Source organism: Pelodiscus sinensis, chromosome 1, assembly GCF_049634645.1.
Source record: "Pelodiscus sinensis isolate JC-2024 chromosome 1, ASM4963464v1, whole genome shotgun sequence".
In the NCBI taxonomy this organism is placed as follows: domain Eukaryota; kingdom Metazoa; phylum Chordata; order Testudines; family Trionychidae; genus Pelodiscus; species Pelodiscus sinensis.
In genome coordinates this window covers 84108886-84130387 of record NC_134711.1, presented here as the reverse complement: position 1 = coordinate 84130387, position 21502 = coordinate 84108886, and the positions used below count along the sequence as shown (strand labels likewise).

The 21502-nt window shown below is 39.5% G+C and overlaps 1 protein-coding gene across 9 annotated transcripts in view; it reads left to right on the top strand.

The window, feature by feature from the left end:
• The window catches only part of ANKS1B (ankyrin repeat and sterile alpha motif domain containing 1B), an 823383-nt gene that overhangs the window by 115376 nt on the left and 686505 nt on the right, over nucleotides 1–21502 (top strand). For 8 of the 9 annotated variants that reach the window (XM_075933985.1, XM_075933942.1, XM_075933974.1 and 5 more), the window contains 2 exons: nucleotides 10012–10308; nucleotides 19364–19439. In XM_075933985.1, coding sequence (XP_075790100.1) covers nucleotides 10012–10308; nucleotides 19364–19439 — 373 coding nt within the window. Of the gene's footprint in view, nucleotides 1–10011; nucleotides 10309–17451; nucleotides 17576–19363; nucleotides 19440–21502 lie in introns of those variants that run through there. The other variant, XM_075933960.1, reaches the window with a different exon arrangement.

Below are 21502 nucleotides of genomic sequence, written 5' to 3'. Positions count from 1 at the left end.
ATCAGTGTGGCCAACCACACGTAGAGGTCTTCGCCACGAAAAACAACAGGAAGTGCCACCTCTACTGCTCCAGGCAACCTTAGGGAAACACTCCCTTGGAGATGCCTTTTCCATCAGATGGGACGCTCCTCTCCTTTACGCCTTTCCTCCCTTTCCCCTTTCGTCTCCTACACAAAGTCCTCACCAAGATCAGGATAGAACAAGCTCAGTTCATATTAGTGGCACCGGCGTGGCCGAGACAGACATGGTACCTTTACCTTCACAAGATGGCGATGACGGACCCGTATCTCTTCCCACTCCGTCACGATCTCCTGTCACAAGATTATGAGAGGACTCTCCATCCAGACCTCCACAAGCTTCACCTCCACGCTTGGCTCCTTCATGGCTTCAAGATGCCGAAAATACCTGTTCAGAGCCAGTGAAAGAGATGCTGATCAACAGTAGAAGACAATCTACTAAGAGAACATACCTATATAAATGGAATAGATTTTCTCATTGGTTTAACCGTTCACACACAACATGACCAGAGTCTGCCCCCTCCCTATTTTGTTGGACTGCCTATTATCCCTGAAACAGTCAGGCCTCGCTCTCAGCACCATCAAGGCCCACGCTGCTGCCATAGCAGCTTTTCATCATTCCACTGATCAGGTCTCCTTCCTTGCTAATCCAATAACAAAACAGTTCCTTAAGGGTCTGTAAAACACTTTCCCACCTGTCCGTCCTCTAGTTCCTGTCTGGACTCTGAACCACGTTCTAAAAAGCCTGACAAAGCCACCATTTGAGCCTTTAGTTACTTGCTCTTGGCCTCATCTTTCCATGCAGGTGTCCTTCCTGGTTGCAATAACCTCCAGTACACGGGTGAGCGAACTCGCCACCTTGATGGCTGAACCCCCATACACGGTGTTCATGAAGGACAGAGTGATACTCCGACCCCACCCGAAGTTCCTTCCCAAAGTTTCTTCTCTCTTCCACATCAACGAACCCATTCACTTACCTGCCTTTTTTCCCAAGCTGCATGCCTATCCAGTTGAGGTCACATGGTGCACTCTCGACGTCTGGAGAGCACTGGCATTCTATGTGAACTGAACCAGACCCTGGCGAATCTCCCCTAGGATTTCTTGTCCTACGCTGAACGATCCAAAGGACAAGCAGTTTCATCTCAGAGAATTTCAAAATGGATCACCTCCTGTATTCGAACATGTTATACATGATATGACAAAGACTTACCTGAAACTATCACAGCTCATTCCACCAGAGCAATGTCTTCCACAACTGCCTTATTTATCAATGTTTCTCTTCAGGACATCTGCAATGCCACCACCTAGTCATCTGAACACACATTTGTGCAACATTACCCTCTCTCCTCTTCGATTGCATCTTCCATGGCGGTGGAACAAGCAGTACTATCCACAGTCACTACCACATGACTCCAAACCCACCTCTTCAAGCCGACAACTGCTCTGTAGTTACCCAGAGTGGAGCACCCACGGGGACCACTCGAAGGAGAAGAAAGAGTTACTCACCTTGTGCAGTAACAGTGGTTCTTCGAGATGTGTCCCTGTGGGTGCTCCACTACCCTCCCTCCTTCCCCTGCTTGTAGCCTTATGCACTAACAGGTAGAGAAGGAATGGAGGAGCCGCACTGTGTGTGCACTTAACAGATTCCAATGGCACAAGGGGGTGCTGTGCCATGTGCACGGCATGGTGGAAACTGCTGGAAAAGTTGCCGGTGCGAGGATGCACCAGCACCCAGAGTGGAGCACCCACGGGCTCACATTTCTAAGAACCACTGTTACTGCACAAGGTAACTCTTTCTTCTCCACCTTTGTTCCTCAGTCCGTGTCTCTAACTCTACCCACCAAAGTCTATAAATCCCCACACCCCTTAGTTCCCGGGGCAGGCTGTCCCAAAGGTCAGAGTTTCTAACTTGCCCCTATTTGCAGAGCAGCGCAGTTCAATAGTCCCCATCTATAACTCATTCCTCCTTTTGGGGGAATGTGATCCCCTTCAAGGGACAGTAGATAGGGGAAAGGATTATATCCCCCAGCAGGGGGAGGTTCAGGCCCTTGCACTCCACTGATCTCCAGCCCAGGACCCTGTTGGTGGCTTTCTCTAGCCACTGAGTCAGCAGGGAAAAGCTCCATCTGAAACTTGCTGACTCTGCAACTCCCCTCCTTCATCTGGGATCTGGCTGCTTGTGCTTGCTTCTGGAACCTGTGAGGTGTATGGATATGTCTGGCCTCCAGCCTGCATGGTAGCATCTCAGCGTTTGGGTAGTCAATGCAGTTTGCCTGAAGCTGGCCAGGCACATCCTCTTCCTCAAGCCACGAGCCCCAACTGAGCTGAGCTGCTCCCTTTTATAGCAGTACAACTCGAGCATCTCCAGTAGGGCAAAGGGAGTGTGGCTTTCTCAGCCGTCAGAGTTAACTCCTTCCTGCTCAATGTGGGGAGAGTGTGCTCTGTCATAGTCTGTCTGCATGTCTTTCTCACTCTGGCCCTCCCCACACAAAGAACCAGTCTCTAGGTTACACACAATCTGTGTCACTCACTGTCTCTGCCTCACACACAGTCACTGTACACACGCATACTCCCAGTCTTTGTGCCATACACAGTCACACACACAACCAGTGTCACAGTCTCTGTGTCAAATACACACAGTCCTCCCCCCCTCTTGTCCCCAGCTCCACTCCTTCTGCCTGAGGCCCTGGAAGACTTCCCAGGACTCAAGGAGATGCCCCCCTACAAAAATTGTTGCCTTCCCCTGGGTTAACTGGACCTTGTCCAAATCTCTGACCATGGTGAACTGGCCTGGAGCAGCCATCAACCACAGTTGGCCAACCAGTGGGACCCTGGCCATCGTGGGTTAGCCTGGCAGGCGGGGCCCTGCTCCACAGAGGCACCGGGACGCCAGCTGCAGCTGCTCTGCGCTGGCCTGCCAATGGTTAACCAGTTAAACAATATACTTTTAATTGGTTAACTGGTTAATGGTTTTAAAAGTTATTTACATCCCTACTATCTAGTCAAGCATTTCTTATGGAGATTATAATAACAGTTCTCATCAAAATATGTGTGTATATTAAGAAGCCATAATATATATTTTAAAAAGACAATATGCACCAAAGGACGAGCACTAGATGGCTCAATATGTCAGTAGTGGAAGAAAAGTATGAAAACATAACCAGGCACAAAAAGCTAGAAGATAAGGGGGATGAATACCTGGTTCAAAATTATGGTTTTTTTTTTTTACATTTTTGACAAAATATGATAATTAACAAATTTAAAGAAATGATGTAGACACCGATGATGTTTCTAGATAGTTTTCCTCTCTACAGTTTGTAATTATCTGTGCCCTTTTCTCTGCCCTTATTGATGTAATAACATGTTAATAATTAACTACATTTATTGGAGCCCCTGAATCATCAGGATGAGGTTTAGATATTAAATGCTGTTAGTGATGTCATTTAATGCAAAAATATTACTATTCTCCCCACCTTCCATTTTTAAGCAAGTTTGTGGGCTGTCTTCTCCAAACCATGACTTCTGCTGCATTCAGGGTGTGCATGAAGGAATTTGAGCTGCACTTACAAGAAAAGTAATTGGGAATGGCACTGAGTGTCGTTGATTAAGAAAGCTTAATACCTTAATATGGGATAACTGCTACCCAAAAAGGGTGAAATGAAGAGAAACAAAATCTTGCAACAGGAAAAGTGAATGGCCCTCAACTCTTAATTAAATTATTATCTAAAAATACCTTTTTGCTACTGACATTTGAAGCATTTGGTAGATTGTTTTGCAGTTTTTCTACATTTCTGTTATAAACTTTCTTATTCTACAGATACATATTTATCTTAAATGTTTTTGTGCTGGTTTGTTTGATCTTCTGACCAGCTAACCACTGGATTTAGGTTTCTTACTGGGAACAGCTGAAAGCTAGTTTATTGAGAACAAACTTTCACCATTCTCTCATGATCTCCAGATAGACCAAATCATCCCTTGCCCCCCCAATTATGTTTTTCAGAAAAATATGATAAGTTAATGGAAGTCACGTATATATATCCAAGAGCAGAAAATGGTTGTTGAAATACCGACAATTTCTTCACTGAAGTTTTAAATTATTCTCATCTCTGAATACGTCTACACTTATTTCAAAATAAACTATTCCAGAATAGTTATTCCAAAATAGCTTATTTTGAAATAGCACATCTACTCTTCAGGGATGCCTCACAATTAGTCCAAGGTAGGCTTCCCTGATGTAGACATGCTATTTTGATTTAGAGCCTCAGGGGGCACTGGGGAGGAATAATTTAAACTGGCCTTGGTGAGGGGCTATTTCAAAATAGCAGCAGTGGAGCGTTTGCACACGCCTTATTTCAAAATAGCTATTTCGGAATAGGTGTTATTCCTCATAGAATGAAGTTTACAGATTTTAGAATAAGCTTAAATTATTCAAAATTATTATTATTCCAAATTATTTCAAAATAACAAAATAGTTATCTTGAAATAACAGTGCAGTGTAGAGGTGCATCTATACAGCACTCTAAACTCGAAAAAAGATGCACAATTTGTATCTTAGCTTATTTTGAAATTTGGTGCATCTACACAGCCACACATTTCGAAGTAACGTGTTATTTCGAGCCATCCCTTAACCCTCATGCAATGAGGTTTACTGGGATGGTTGAAATAGCGTGCCCGTTATTTTGAAAAATATTTTGAAATATCAGGCAGCTTGTGTAGACATGGGGTAGTTATTTCAGGATACCTCCGGTATTCAGAAATAACTGTGAAGTGTAGACATACTCTCTGTATTTAAAAATCCCAGTGCTTAATCTGTCATAATATATTTGTAGTTTTCGGGCAGATCAGGCCTGAGCAGGTTATGGAACCTTACTCCTTGATAAGGAGTGCTAGTCAGCAGAAAATTAAAACAGCTATGGAAACACCAAAACTGAAAGAAGCACATAAATCTGAAAAAAGGCAGACCTCATATTGGCTCAAATAATCAAGCTCTCAAGGTTCCTGTTTTACAACTCTTTGGCTACGTCTACACTGGCCCCTTTTCTGGAAGGGGCATGTAAATTTCACCAGTCGTCGTAGGGAAATCCGCGGGGGATTTAAATATCCCCCGCGGCATTTAAATAAAAATGTCCGCCGCTTTTTTCCGGCTTTTAAAAAAGCCGGAAAAGAGCGTCTACACTGGCCCCGATCCTCCGGAAAAAGCGCCCTTTTCCGGAGGCTCTTATTCCTACTTCAAAGGAAGGAATAAGAGCCTCCGGAAAAGGGCGCTTTTTCCGGAGGATTGGGGCCAGTGTAGACGCTCTTTTCCGGCTTTTTTAAAAGCCGGAAAAAAGCAGCGGACATTTTTATTTAAATGCCGCGGGGGATATTTAAATCCCCCGCGGATTTCCCTACGACGACTGGTGAAATTTACATGCCCCTTCCGGAAAAGGGGCCAGTGTAGACGTAGTCCACATGTTTACACTAGGTTGAAATCATGTATTTTTCTTCTGAGAATGATGGTTATTGGAAGAGTGGGGAGAAGATTGGATCTTCCATGTGTTTTAAAGTACTTTAGATTTTTTTTTTTAAAAGACTTGACTATATTGGACATGGAAAGAGTTCTAATTTCTGTTTGTTTTTGGATGGAGGTGAGTTGTTTGCAGGGCTGACAAGTGAGTGGGACCATGGGGATCACTGGCCATGTGACCCCCATCCCAGCTCAGGGAAGGGCCAGGACAAATCCCCTCTACCCTAGACCCCACCTTTCCCCACTGCTGCTTCATCCCTCCCTACCCTTGCTCCACCTTCTCCCCTCCTCTTTTCTGCCCTTGCTCTGCCTCTTTCCCCAACCTAAGTGGCCCAGGGGGCTAGCAAGGCCAGGGGTCTGGTGCAGGCAGTGGGGGTCAAGTCCTTGCACACTCACCAGCCGCAGTGGGGTAAAGCAGAGTCGTGCAGCCCCAGCTCACATTGGCTACATTGCTCTGCTTCCTGGCAGTAAGTATGGGCAGTCCCATCCCATCCTCTGAGCAACACAACTGAGAGAGCAGAGCTTGTCATTAAAAAATCCTTTTTTAGATAAGACGCTGGGATTAATGTGATCAAGAAATGGCTCACTGAATTGTTAATTTTTCCTTTTCAAGTTCATCAAATGCTTAGATAATAAAAGAGTTCTTGGAAAGCCCAACTCCACCTAATAGTCAACACTTCTTGTGCAGCTATACAGTGAAAGTCTCTAATTTACCCAGGCTATTTGTTAGTGGTAAAGGTTTTTTTTGTTTGTTTGTTTTTTAAATAAAAACCCATATCATATCCATGCCAGAACATTAATTTCCCTACATTTTGTCCTGTACCTTTCAGCAATCCCACTAGCAAATTCTCAGCAATATCTCTAATATATTAGAGTTGTAACTTTGCCTTTTCACAATGTGTACATATATCAGTGCAGTATTATGACTAGAGCTTCAGACTTAGGCTCATGTTTGTCCATGTTGTTCCTTAGCAGCTAAATATTGGTTCAGAAATTTCAATGCTGACATATCTAAATCACAGGTGGTCATGTCAATCTTCAGCTTATCATCAGGAAGATCTGAGTCTAAAAGTAAGCTAAAATGTGATTACAGACGCGTGAAGGATGTATCACAGGATGCCTTTCAGGTTTCTGAAATAAATAATTTGGGAGTGAGGTGTAAATAACTACTTGTTTCAAAAGTGACATTGAATAGAAAAGATAAGGCACTTTTTTGTACCTTGTCACCCCCAATACTTACCTGGCCCCTTTCTTCTCATTATTTTGGTTTCTTACTCTGTGTTTGTCTGTATTTCCCACCTTCCTTATTTCTCTTTCTCTCTTTGCCCTCCCTTCCTATTTTTTCCCTTCTTTTTTAGGATCAACCCAACAATTTCAATAGAACTGCAATAAAAGTTCTTTATCAATGACACTGACTCTAGATTGAAATTGACTGGGCTCAAATAGACTTAGTCATTTTCAATCTGCAACTGGAGCCACAGGTAATGTGCTTGTGAAATTTTGTTTCAATATGCTACTCTATTTCTTCTGGACTAGCTGCATTGGTTATCCTATGGATATCAGACTGTGCCAAATTCTCATCTGTTGCTATATCTGTTGGCACCACAAAAGATACACACATATTTGGATGCAGACTTTTGTATTTTCATACCAGGCAGTTGTGCATCTCCCTGTTGTACTGGCATAGTTTGTGCTGACAGTGTTTATGGCTGAAAATTTATTCCAATATGCTCTGATTAAACTGATTACCCATTTGGTCAACAATGACTTCTATGTTACCCATTAGATTATTTCAAAATGCAAATAGTTTTAGAGATACAAGGCCAAATGTAATACTTGTGAAATTCTACTAAAGTCAATGGAGTTACTTTAGGAATAAACTTTGCCCACACTATTTAGGCAAGTCAGTAACAACAGCATTGTTGAGATTATTAAATATCTAGAGGTCTTAAAATAGGGAAACAAAATAAAATGTGTTCAACACAAGTAAAAGCTGTTAACTTGCCATGTTAAATTTTTACTTACCATAGGTCAAGATCATCCACTCCTATGGTAAAAATAAACATGAGTGACCTGTGAGGCAGGAAGTAGGTAAGGATCCCCTTGCAGAATTCCTTCCTGTCATTTCAGTGGAGAGCAAGGTTTGTCCCACCTATGCCTGATGGATCTCAAGAATTTGGCATGTGTTACAGAAGGTCTCTTCACTGGCTCTAGCTCCTGGTTCCCCCTTCAACCACATCCTGACAAGGCTGTTCTCGGGATCCTCTGGGGAAAAGATAATACAGTCCCAGGCTATATTATTTTTCCCATGGACCTGGATACAGTAAGTGTATCCTTCCTTCTGACCAGTCTCTGTATCCTCCCCAATAGTACCTTGCAGACTGCATTTTGTGAGGTCCATTGGGCACAGTAACAGTGCAATGGAAGTGGTAAACCCCCCCCCCACACACTTTTTTTCTTCAGTGCACAGATCTGGTGGGATGATTCAATAAGCATGCCATCACCAGCATATTTTCATATACAGTCCATTCTTTATGTAATAATACATAAAGACATGCATCTGACGAAGTGGGTCTTTGCCCACGAAAGCTTATGCTCCTACACTTCAGTTAGTCTATAAGGTGCCACAGGACTCCTCGTTGCTTTTGCATTCTTTATGTAGTGTCCAAACTCCTTCCTTCATGGGACCTGATTTTATTAACACAGAAATGAAAAAATACGTTAAATTCAGCTTATATCTTATCTCCAGGATGGAGAATATGTTAATTGTATAAGAAGCCACTTAATGTTCCCCACTAGTCTCAGTACTTGCTTATGAGACAGAATATTTTAGATTAATACTGACAGTTTGTCAAATTATGTAGATCAATGACTCCATCCATTTATATTTTTGTGGGGGAGAAGGGGTTATTTTCTATTATTAAGATTTAATTAATAGTGTGATAACACAGTATATACATTGTTTGTTTTGTCAGCATATATATATATATATATATTGTTTTAATAATAACAAGACTTTTCCAAATTGGATCTTTCCCTTTCTAGTTCAATATTGCCTATTTTTAAAAAATTTCAAAATTAGTTTGTCTTATTTTTAATCCAAGTATACTTTTACTTTTACCAAATGGGAAAATGGGAGTTTATACAAAAAATATAGAACAATAGTTTTCAGAGAAATGTAATCTACTGACACACTTATTCAAAAATTCTATTTTAAATATATTCTCATATTTTAGTCAGGTATTCATTATGCAAAAGGAGGTGATTTTCTTTCTCTTGTACAGAATTAGGATTTTGGACCAATTAGTATCTTTTAGGCACCTATATGTTTGCAATAAAAACACATTTTATTTACATCATTCATAGGAATATATAAATAGCCAGATCATGAGGGATATGTGAACTGCATATGATTAATGAAAATGGAATTGAGTTGTTTTCAGATAAATATATCAAAATATTGAAATGGATTCCAGATGCTTTTATACATCATCCATGAATGACTAAAAAAGTTAAAACCCTTCAAATTAAACATTCATTCATATATTTAATGGGTAGCTATATCTGATTCATAATTTTATATTAAGCTTCTGAACCTTTATAAAATTTTGAAGGCCTACATTTTTAATATTATCTATACAAAACATGGATGCAACTACATATCTAATTTCTAGGTGAAACTACCTTAATTGCATATGCAAATAAAGGAATTGCATGCGCAAGATAGTATATAATTGGCCATTTTATTGCAATTATTTTATGCGCATACATAATTGCAATAAGTGTTTAAGAAAATTAGGCTGCAATTGCCAATTTATTTTACTGCAGTTTTGTTCACAACATTTTGAAAATTTAGGCTTTCATAAAAGACCTTGTTCAATATATTTTATAGCACAATAACATTGCATATAATCTGTTGATTCAGTTACTTATTCTTGGCGGCTCAGACCCCCTTTTCTGCCCTTGGAGTGTCTGAACTCTAATTATCACACACATATATTGCCACAAAATGTATAGTTGTCTTTACCAGCAATATTTATAATGATATACTAATGATTAAAATGTTATTTAAACAATTTTCATTTTTCCAAGTTTTCTCTATTTTCTCTACTTTAAAAGACTTTGCTTTTATTAAAATGACCTGTATTGGCAGGGCAGACCGTTAAGCTAGGGTGTAAGATTTCAGAGAAAAAGATTTTGAACTGTAATTTTAAAGGAAACTTGGTCAAGAGAGAGATAACAGGTCTCAGCAGATGATAAGGGGCAGGAGGCTTTGAAATTCCTTCCACTGCAGTATAGTAAGGAGGATGGCTAGGGTTCGTGTGGACAGAGCTGAATTGCTGGAGGGTCACCAGCTTGTTTAGAGACATTCTTATTAAATTAGTTACACTTTGATGGATTTAAATTGCATCATATTTCATACCTTTTATTTACAATGGGTTACTAAAGGCAGAGTTAGAAAATTCTTAAGATTCTCTTTTTTAACAGAACAATGAAAATGAAACGGCTTTGCACTGTGCAGCTCAATATGGACATTCAGAAGTAGTTGCTGTTTTACTGGAAGAACTAACAGATCCTACAATAAGAAACAATAAATTGGAAACTCCTTTGGATCTTGCAGCATTATATGGACGTCTTCAGGTAGTGAAGATGATCATCAATGCATATCCGAACCTGATGAGCTGCAATACTAGGAAACACACACCTTTGCATCTGGCTGCACGTAATGGCCACAAAGCTGTTGTACAGGTGCTACTAGAGGCTGGAATGGATGTCAGCTGCCAAGTTAGTGTCCAATTTTCTTCCAGTTTATATATGTATATACATGAAGCTTCTTTTCATTTATTGTTTTAAAACACATTTATGTAGCATTTTATAAGAAATCATGAAATTCTTCAAGGTGATGTATAATAGACTAATAGTTCAAGTTTATTAAGTGTATTTAACCGGATACTGTAGCCCTGATTCAAAAGTGTCCCTTGCTTAAATCCCATTATTTTAAAGTTAAACTTTATGTTTAAATGCTTCCCTGAACCATGGACTATGACACTGAGTAAGGTCCACATCTGATGTAAATTAGCATAGCCCCATCTTCGGGGCTATTACCTCTCTCTTGGCCTCAGTGGCACTGTGCTGATTTACATCTACTGTGGGTCTTTTCTGCTAAACAGAACATGGAAGCTAGAATATAAGTTTGTCTGAGATTTTGCTATAGATATACAGATAATCAGTTTGTTCAATACACAGACTTGAAGAATGTATAAGAATGCCAAAACAAAAGTGTTCAACTGCACCCGCTGGTGTGCCTGCTTCACTAGATCTCTTTGGTTGTCACATGTTTGTAACTCCACCAATAAGGTGAATTTTGCTGTTGAAGCAGTTTTGTTTTGTAGCAATAGTTAGAGCCAGATAGCTTCATTTTCCAATATTCAACCCAGTTCTAAATTGAGATATGGATGCTCAGGAATTAAATTTTCTGATTCTTTTTGGTCTTATTACATAAGCACAAAACAATATTCACTGCACCAAAATTGCTCTGCAGCAGATTCCCATAACTTCTGATTCAACATAATTATTTTCAGCTGCACAGGGTGTCAGTTTTAAATAAAAAAAATATAGGGAAGTATATATACAGTACTGTAGCAATAAATCACGTATATCCACTCTCCAATGCAGGGAAATGAAATGGCTTCTAAGTTAAAGAATAGGAAATAAGAATACCTTACCTAATTATGTTATTTTTCTTGTTTTGCATGGCTGGACTATGTTTGGCATAAAAAATAATGTTTTTATTTCAAATATAAAATTACTTGCTGGCTTTATAGTAATGTTCTACCACATATGGTGGTTCCTTCTTTTATCCATTTTCAAAATAAATACCATAATCTTTCCCATGAACAAAAGCAGAACTGGGAATTTTTTAATAATAGGTGTATCCGTAAACCTGATAGATAAGCCAGTTTAATTTTCTAGTATTATATTCATTTTAATTAACAGCTTGGAATATAAGTATTACATACTTATACCTATTTTCCAGGCACCAAATTATTTTTTCTGTTTCTGGACTCTTCCATTAAGAACATAGTCTTTAAAAACGATTGGAAGGAAAAAAAGGAACAAGGGGGAAAGGAAAGAAAGAGGAAAATAAAAGAGGGCAAAAACAAACAAGCAAAAAGAACAAAACCTGGAAAAATACTGAAAAATATTTTAAATCACAAAAAAACCCAAAAATGGGTCTGTTTCAAATTCTTCAAAATGATAGCAACTTTGAAAATTTTGAAAACATTTTGCAAAATTATTTGTTCCTGTCAGCCTTCCACTGTGTGGTCAGCGCAGAAACATGATTTAAGACACCTTAACTCCAGCTACATAATTAGCATAACTGGAGTTACATATCTTAATTTGACCTTCCACTGTAGTGTAGACCAGGCTTTTAAAAGTAAGTAACTTAGAGCAAGGAGTAATGCATCCCTCCAATAATTGTTTCTGATTATACATCTGGTTATATATCTCCTATTACATCTCCAGAAAATGAATGGAAAAGAAACAGACTAAACTGCATTAACACTGGTTTGCATAAAAAATAGTACAGGTAACACCTCCCAAAATGGGAATTATCTGGTACGGATGTTCCTTGATCAGAGAATCCTGGTAGCCTAGGGAGAGGAGGGCAATCTAAGAGGAGCCAGGTTGAAGCAGCTGGATGGGGCAAGAGTTGGCGGCAGCCCCCAACAACCTGTGGCACTGGAACTGAGTCAGAGCAGACCCCAGCAGTGCAGGGTCGGTATGGTGACAGCCCATGGCAGTGTGGGGTTGAGGCCAGAGCCCCAGGTAGCCCATGGAAGTGGGACTAAGGCTGGGGCTGGTGGTAGCCCCCAGCAGCATGGGGCTGGAGCCCTAGACAGCCCACAGAAGCAAGTCCAGGACCAGAACCTGTGGGCTGCCGTGGGGCAGGAGCCCATGCTCTCTGCAGCCCACAGCAGAGGAACTGGATCTGGGGCTGAAGAAAGCCCCAGCAGCCCACAGCAGCATGGGGCCAGAGCCCCAGACAGCCTGTGGAAGTGGGGCCAGAGCCTACAGGCTGCCGTGTGCCTGGGACCAGCTCCCGAACCCCTGGCAGCCCAAGCAGGACCAGAACCAATCCCCAGCAGCCTGTGGTGAACTAGAATACCTCGTATTAAAGGAGGAGATTGACATAATAGGCATCACTGAAACCTGGTGGAATGAGGAAAATCTGTGGGACACAATCATACCGGGATATAAAATATATCGAAAGGATAGAGCAAGCTGGGTAGGTGGCGGAGTGGTACAGTATACGAAAGATAATGTAGAATCAAATTAAATAAAAATATTAAATGAATCAACATGTTCAATAGAATTGCTATGGATAGAAATTCCATGCTCCAATAATAAGAAATTAGCAGTAGGGATATATTACCAACCACCTGACCAGGACAGCGATACTGACATTGAAATGCTGAGGGAGATTAGAGAGGCTACCAAAATAAAGAACTCTATAATAATGGGGGATTTTAATTATCCCCATATTGACTGGATGCATGTCACCTCAGGAAGAGAAGCAGAGATAAAATTTCTCAATGGCTTAAATGACTGTTTCTTGGAGCAGCTGGTACAGGAACCCACAAGAAGAGAGGCAATTCTCAATTTAGTCCTGAGTGGAGCGCAGGATCAGGTCCAGGAGATAACCATTACAGGACCGCTTGGGAATAGTGACCATAATATAATAACATTTAACATTTCTGTGGTGGGAAGAACACCTCAGCAGTCCAGCACTCTGGCATTTAATTTCAAAAAGGGGAATTACACAAAAATGAGGAGGTTAGTTAAACAGAAATTAAAAGGCACAATGACTAGAGCCAAATCCCTGCAAGCTGCATGGAAACTTTTTAAAGACACCATAATAGAGGCCCAACTAAATGTATACCCCAAATTAAAAAACATAGCAAGAGACCTAAAAAAGAGTCACCGTGGCTTAACCACCATGTAAAAGAAGCAGTGAGGGAAAAAAGGCATCTTTTAAGAAGTGGAAGTCTAATCCTAGTGAGATAAACAGAAAGGAACATAAACACTATCAAATCAAGTGTAAAAATGTAATAAGAAAAGCAAAAAAAGATTTTGAGGAACAGCTACCCAAAAACTCAAAAAGAAATAGCAAAATATTTTTTAAGTACATTAGAAGCAGGAAGCCTGCTAAAAAACCTGTGGGTCCCCTAGACAATCGAGATATAAAAGGAGCAATCAAGGATGATAAAGCTGTTGCGGATAAACTAAATGATTTCTTTGCTTCAGTCTTCACAGCTGAGGACGTTAGGGAGATTCCCAAATCTGCACTGTCCTTTATGGGTGATGAATCTGAGGAACTGTCCCGGATTGAAGTGTCATTAGAGGAGGTTTTGGAACAAATAGAAAGACTTAATGTTAACAAATCTCTGGGACCGGATGGCATTCATCCAAGAGTTCTAAAAGAACTCAAATGGGAAATTGCTGAATTATTATCTGTAGTTTGTAACCGATCCTTTAAATTGGCTTCTGTACCTAATGACTGGAAGGTAGCCACTGTGATACCAATATTTAAAAAGGGCTCTAGAGGCGATCCTGGCAATTACAGACCAGTAAGTCTAACTTCAGTACTGGGCAAATTAGTCGAAACAATAGTAAAGAATAAAATTGTGAGTCATGTAGAAGAACATAATTGGTTGGACAAAAGTCAACTTGGTTTCTGTAAAGGGAAATCATGTCTTACTAATCTATTAGGGTATGTCTACACTACCACCCTAGTTCGAACTAGGGTGGTTAATTTAGGCAACTGGAGTTGCAAATGAAGCCCGGGATTTGAATTTCCTGGGCTTCATTTGCATGTTGCCGGGCGCCGCCATTTTAAAAAGTCCGCTAGTTCAGACTCCGTGCCCGCGGCTACATGCGGCACGAACTAGGTAGTTCGTATTAGGCTTCCTATTCTGAACTACCTGTACTCCTCGTGTAGCCGCGGGCACGGAGTCCGAACTAGTCGACATTTAAAAATGGTGACGCCCAGCAACATGCAAATGAAGCCCGGGAAATTCAAATCCTGGGCTTCATTTGCAACTTCGGTTACCTACATTAACCACCCTAGTTCGAACTAGGGTGGTAGTGTAGATATACCCTCAGAGTTCTTTGAAGGGGTTAACAAACATGCAGACAAGGGGGATCCAGTAGATATAGTATACTTAGATTTTCAGAAAGCCTTTGACAAGGTCCCTCACCAAAGGCTCTTGTGTAAATTACATTGCCATGGGATAAGAGGGAAGGTCCTTTCTTGGATTGAGGACTGGTTAAAAGACAGGAAACAAAGGGTAGGAATAAATGGTAATTTTTCAGAATGGAGAGGGGTAACTAGTGGTGTCCCCCAAGGGTCAGTCGTGGGACCAATCCTTTTCAACTTATTCATAAATGATCTGGAGAAAGGGGTAAGTAGTGAGGTGGTAAAGTTTGTGGATGATACCAAACTGTTTAGGATAGTCAAGACAGAAGCAGACTGTGAGGGACTCCAAAAAGATCTCACCAAACTGAGTGATTGGGTAACAAAACGGCAAATGAAATTTAACGTGGATAAGTGTAAAGTAATGCACATCGGGAAAAATAACCCCAACTATACGTACAGTATGATGGAGGCTAATTTGGCTATGACAAATCAGGAAAGAGATTTTGGAGTTATCGTGGATAGTTCTCTGAATACTTCCACACAGTGTGCAGCAGTGGTCAAAAAGGTAAATAGGATGCTAGGAATTATTAAGAAAAGGATAGAAAATAAGACCCAGAATATCTTACTGCCCCTGTATAAAACTAAGGTACGCCCACATCTTGAATACTGTGTACAGATGTGGTCTCCTCACATCAAAAAAGATATTTTGGCCTTGGAAAGGGTTCAGAAAAGGGCAACTAAAATGATTAGGGGTTTGGAACGGGTCCCATATGAGGAGAGGTTAAAGCGACTGGGACTTTTCAGTTTAGAAAAGAGGAGACTGAGGGAAGATATGATAGAGGTATATAAAATAATGAGTGGTGTGGAGAGGGCGGATAAAGAAAAGTTACTTATTAGTTCCCATAATAGAAGAACTAGAGGACACAAAATGAAATTAATGGGTAGCAGGTTTAAAACTAATACAAGAAAGTTCTTCTTTACACAGTGCATAGTCAACCTGTGGAACTCCTTGCCAGAGGATGCTGTGAAGGCTAGGACTATAACAGAGTTTAAAGAGAACCTAGATAATTTCATGGAGGTTAGGTCCATAAAAGGCTATTAGCCAGGGGATAGAAATGGTGTCCCTGGCCTCTGTTTGTCAGAGGCTGGAGAAGGATGGCACGAGACAAATTGCTTGAACATTGTCTTCGGTCCACCCTCTCTGGGGCACCTGGTGCTGGCCACTGTCGGCAGACAGGCTACTGGGCTAGATGGATCATTGGTCTGACCCAGTACGGTCGTTCTTATGTTTTTATGTGGTAGTGTGGGCTGCTGGAGCCCAGGCTGGGGCAGCAGCAGCAGGATCAGTGACCCACCAGGCAGCCCAGCAAAGGCTGGAGGGAGCCCCTCCGCTTCTCCCCCTCCAGCTGACAGAGTCAGCGGCTGGGTGCTGTATCAGAGCTCCATCTCTAGTCCAGCAAATTCCCTGGTTCAGACCAGTCAGGTTCTGAGGGTGCCGGATACGAGATGTCCTATGTGTATTTTACTCTGAAAATCATCTCTGTTGAAGAGCCATGTAAATCAACATAGTTATGTCAAGGATACATTTTTATCCAATATTTCTACAAAATAAAATATATGCTCCTTGTGTATTATCAGTATAATTTCAGCCCTGTTTTAAGTTCTCCTAAGCCAATTTTATACAGTTTTACCATGAATAGAATACTTATTAACTTTCATATAAATAGCTATTTGTAATGTATGTATAAAATACTTAATTGAAAGAAAAAGTTAATAAAATTTCTTAAATGTCACCTCTCATTTTAAGTCAGTGCTAGTTTTGAGCATTTTGCAGAGGTTGGAGTGTTCTACATGATGTCTGCTAGATGCACTAACAGACAGTCTTTAAAAGACTTTAGTTTCTTAGCTTTGATGCTGATTATATTAATTATAAGTTTTACTTCAGTTTCTTGCTAGCTTTTGTACAATAACTCCCCTGTTTTTAGTGAGGAAGGAAAAATATTCCCTACTTTTTAGTGCCATTTTTTTGCCATATATGTTAGAATCTTACAATTGCCTTTATTTTCAGTTGCTCTCATTTTTCTTAACCAGTTTTGATGCTACCCTTTGTTTCACTTTTTATTTAGTGTGCTGGGTCAATTTCTCTTTCTGTTATGTTTGCTCTTCTAACCCTGGTGAATTTATTTATTTTCCCAGCAAATCCATCTTTTTTGTCAACAAATTCCCTTCATACCTTATCTTGGTATATTGACAAATTGTCTCTTTCTATATTCTTAACTCATTACTTCTCTAACCTCTGAATACTTTTTCGTTGATAATTTCTATCAGTTTATTAAACTGAACAGAATGTCGTATAGTAGTGTGTTACCTAATACTGAACTCAGTTGATTTAGTATTCATTAAAATGCTCTGCATCACTAATTGGAAGAGAACAGTTTAAAAAGTGTAACCCCATGTGGTAAATTAAATTGTACATTTTCATATTCTTTAAACAAATTCAGCTATACCAGCCTTAAAAAATTCTCAGAATATAGTGATACTATTATAGAAGTATCTACAATCACCTGTGTTTGTAAACATTTATTTATGTAAATGGAGGGTTTATGTTCATTGCTTTATTAATCTCTACTGTATTCCCTGACCATTTTTAATCTTAACAAATATTTGCAGTAATAATAGACAGCTTTTAATTCTGGATTGAATTAATCACACATTTTATTCATTTCCCAGGTGTTTCCAATGTCCTTCAGTCTGAAATTATTTAGAAGTGGGCAATACAAAACTGCTTCAACAGTTTATGCTTTGAAGTTTTCATTTTAATTGAAACATATGAAAAATACACAGGTTTTGGTGAGTGATAGATTTTGGGCCCTTAGTCTTAAATGACATTGCACAGTACAATGTGTTCCATGCAAGGATTATTTGCATAGCTGTGAAGGCCCTTTACACTTTAGCTACGTCTTTTTATCCAATCTTTTATCTTGTTACCACCTTCCCACCCTTTTTCATTAATGATGGCAACCTCCATTGCCTGTCAGTCCATTTCTCCCACAAATACCTATGGCCCATCCTTCTTGCTGCCACCAGTATGTGGAACACACTTCTTGAATCAACTCACAAAGCTGTTTCCCTGTACTTTAAATCATCTCCTCCAGTCTACATCTATCATGAACTTCTTAATGATAAGGACTGGGCAGGTTACCTATTACTTAGATGTTAAAAACACTAATAAAAAAACAACAACCTTGCAGCTCACAAGTGAGCCTGCAAATTGTACATTTAAGATTATCTTTGTATCATGGTGTCTCTATTGCTTTTACCTCTTCTTTTCCCTCCTTCCCACATTGTTTTCCATGCTCACCTGTTATTTAGGGTCTCTATTTAGTTATAAGCTACTTGGTGCAGGTACTATCTTCTATTATATGCCTAATGCATCTGGGTCTCAATTCATATTAGGGCCTCTGTATTTACTGCATAGAAAATTGAAAATTTGAATAATGTAAATGAGAGCAGAATTTGACCCATTGTGCTTATGAAATATGATTGCCATCCTTTGCACTACATGCCACCTTAGGAATATTTCTGGCCATACTAATAGCACTCACTTTTTGGGAAAGATATGCTTCAAAAGGGCATAAAAACCTACAAGGAATAAGAAAAACCTGAATATAAGTTTTGACTTTACTTGCTTCAAAATTGAGAATAAAAGTGTGCTACTATATTTGCATTATAAGCCGTAAATGAAAAAAGGTCTTCACATTTGACACTTTACTAATTCTGTTTTATTTCAGAATAACGCAGTAGCAGGAGATATTTCCAGTTTTTATCTTTTTATGTGGAACAAAGTTTCTTGCTACTGCAAATCTGTGTAAGACTCAGTGTTCCACCAAAAAGGAATATGGTTTGTCATAAAACTGGTACATTCTTATAGAGCATAACAATAACAAAAATCAGTGGTTTAATTTAATGCATAGGTAATAAGTATTTTTTTATTGAAAGTCTTTCCACCATAGCAAAACTGAAAGTCAAATACTGATGTGCCCTTATACTCAAGTACACTCCACAAGAAAAGTAAAAGACAAGCAACATCAACAAAAAATTTCAGGTACACACAAACAAATCATTCCCCAAGTTTTTACCCTGAAAATGGAGAAAGGCTAGAAATTTCCAGGTGTGTCCACTAGGGATTTCAGTATTGGAATTTCAAATTATTGCTATTAATTTTACATGGAGGATACCCAGATACTTTGGTAATGGGCAGCACTATGAAATCCTAAGATAAATGTATTTACTTACCCTAAATTTTGTTGTAAGAGCTGCAATATTTACTCAATCAAAACTTGCAATGATTTCACTAGGAATTTTGCCTAATAACATCATGGCCATGTTTATTTATTGTATCTTGATTTTATGATAATTAAATTCTTTTATCATAGAACTTTCTCTACTTCTGTATGTTGCAGCCCTGTATAAATGATTTGTAATAAATACTATTGGTAATTATTCTTGCCCAGACAACAGTCTTTTACTTTTTACTCTCTTAACTATATTAAATTTTCCTTATCTAAATTCATAAGTTTTTGAACGAATTTCTTGGTACTTTAGTGTTTTTAATGCATCACATCTGTTCTATTCCAGACAGAAAAGGGGAGTGCACTTCATGAAGCAGCCTTATTTGGAAAGGTGGATGTAGTACGCATTTTGCTAGAAACAGGTATACAACATTTCGCATGTGATTTTTAAACTAACAAATGTCCTTCATATTTCTGATTTCAAAAAGTGTGTTTTTTTTATCTTCTGATCTAGCCTAGATACTTGGATATAGTTTTTCTCTGCCAGTAGGTAGAAAAATGTTATGTATGTTGAAACGTTTTGTTGATATCAACCTTTCATCTTAAGGGCTTCATCATCAGCTTCCAGAGAACATGGATATCACTGAGGTCTAGAAAGTTTCTAGCTACACATTGGTGTGCAAGTGCTGCTGCATTACTGTATGATGAACTGACAGCCTACTCATGCAGTGAGCCAGCCCTCCTGCTCCAGGGCCGGAAAGTGACAATTCTATCTGTTTTCCACATACAACATAGACCCTAAGTCAGGTTCTTCACCCATCCAAATGGGTAGTAGACCAAGAGGTAAAACAAGTACAAAGCTAGTCTGAGTCCATCTTTACTATAAGAACCTCTCATTTGTAAAGGAATCACAGGAAGTGCAAATTCCTGAGATCCCCTCAACTGTAAGGCACATCAGAGCGAATCTCTCCCCATAAAGGATTCATGTTTCCTTTAGATGGATTGTTAAAGAGTGTCTCCCTGATTTTTCAAGGACCACTTACCCTGGTGCCCTACCTGTCCCGGGGATTCCAGATCATCCTACAAGTCCCTCGGTGTCTGAGAAAGCCTCTTATGCAACCTAGAGAAGACCCTTATGTAACCTAGAGAAACTCAGACTTCAAGACTCAGGCCCCCACTTAAAGCAACACTACCTCTGTCCCTAAAGCTCAGAACTTCTTTCTACATGAATGACAGTTTAAATTAACTTTATTTTAGATTAAGCAAATAATATAGACAAGAAGGGCCCTATGGACAAGAAGGAACAGAAGTAAGATCTCCACTCAAGGATTCAGTGTTTGTGTGACTCATTTATATCAAACTAGAGATAAAATTGTAAACAAAATGTCTGTTCTGCTGCACACACAAGAAGAAAGCTCAAAATGTATCAGTTCAACACACATGGGTACGTCTACACTGCACACTTATTTCAAAAGAAGCTATTCTGGAAGAAATACTCTGAAATAGCTTATTTTGAAATAGCACATCTACACTACAGGGAAGTCTCAAAATTAATCTGAGACTGGTTTCCCTAATGTGGATGTACTACCTCAATTGAGAGGCAGTGGAGAGTAATTAGTTTGAATGGCCCTGGGGAGAAGCTATTTCTAAATAGCAGCAATGGAGTGTCCACACTATAGCTATTTTGAAATAGCTATTTTGGATTAGGTGTTATTCCTCATGGAATGAAGTTTACAGAAGTCAGAATAAGCCGTCCATTATTCTGAATTTTTGAAATAATGGAATTGCTGTGTAGACACTTGCATTGTTATTTTGAAATAACATCTGTTATTTTGAAATAACCGTGCTGTATAGACACATGCACCCACACACAAAAGGGCATCAGCAAGTCCTCCCCCCCCCATCCCTCTCCATCCACAAGACCCTCTAATGATTTGAAATCCGGGGTGCTTTTTGTGGAATAGGCTCATGGTTTGAATATAGCCCCGGTATAGGTAGCTGTATTTTGCTACGCCATGTAAAACACAAGTACTGTTTTAGCCAACAGAATGTTTTAGAGTCCCATGGTGTCCAACCACTATAGTGGCTACTGCTATAGTGAACTAGCCACACTCAACCAGCCAAATAGTCACATTGTTCAAGCCAACTAACCACACTCAACTGGCCAAATAGCTACATGTGGCTAGTGGCTAGCGTGTGGGGCACCACGCTTTTAGACTTTGTTCTAGTGCTAATGTGCTTGCCCTCAAAGTGTTTTGTAGTTTCTGTGTGGATAGAATGCTAGCATGTTTGTTGTTCATATGTTAGGGCATCATTCAAAGAGATAAGATATACACAATGTAAGCCTATATACCATAACTCTTTACATCTTGGTTTTCAGACATTTAAGTTTATTAACTCTCCACATTCTGGAAGAGTACAAGGCACCATTGGGCAACCTTAACTTTGCATTAACAACATTTTTTGGGTATTTAATATATGTGTG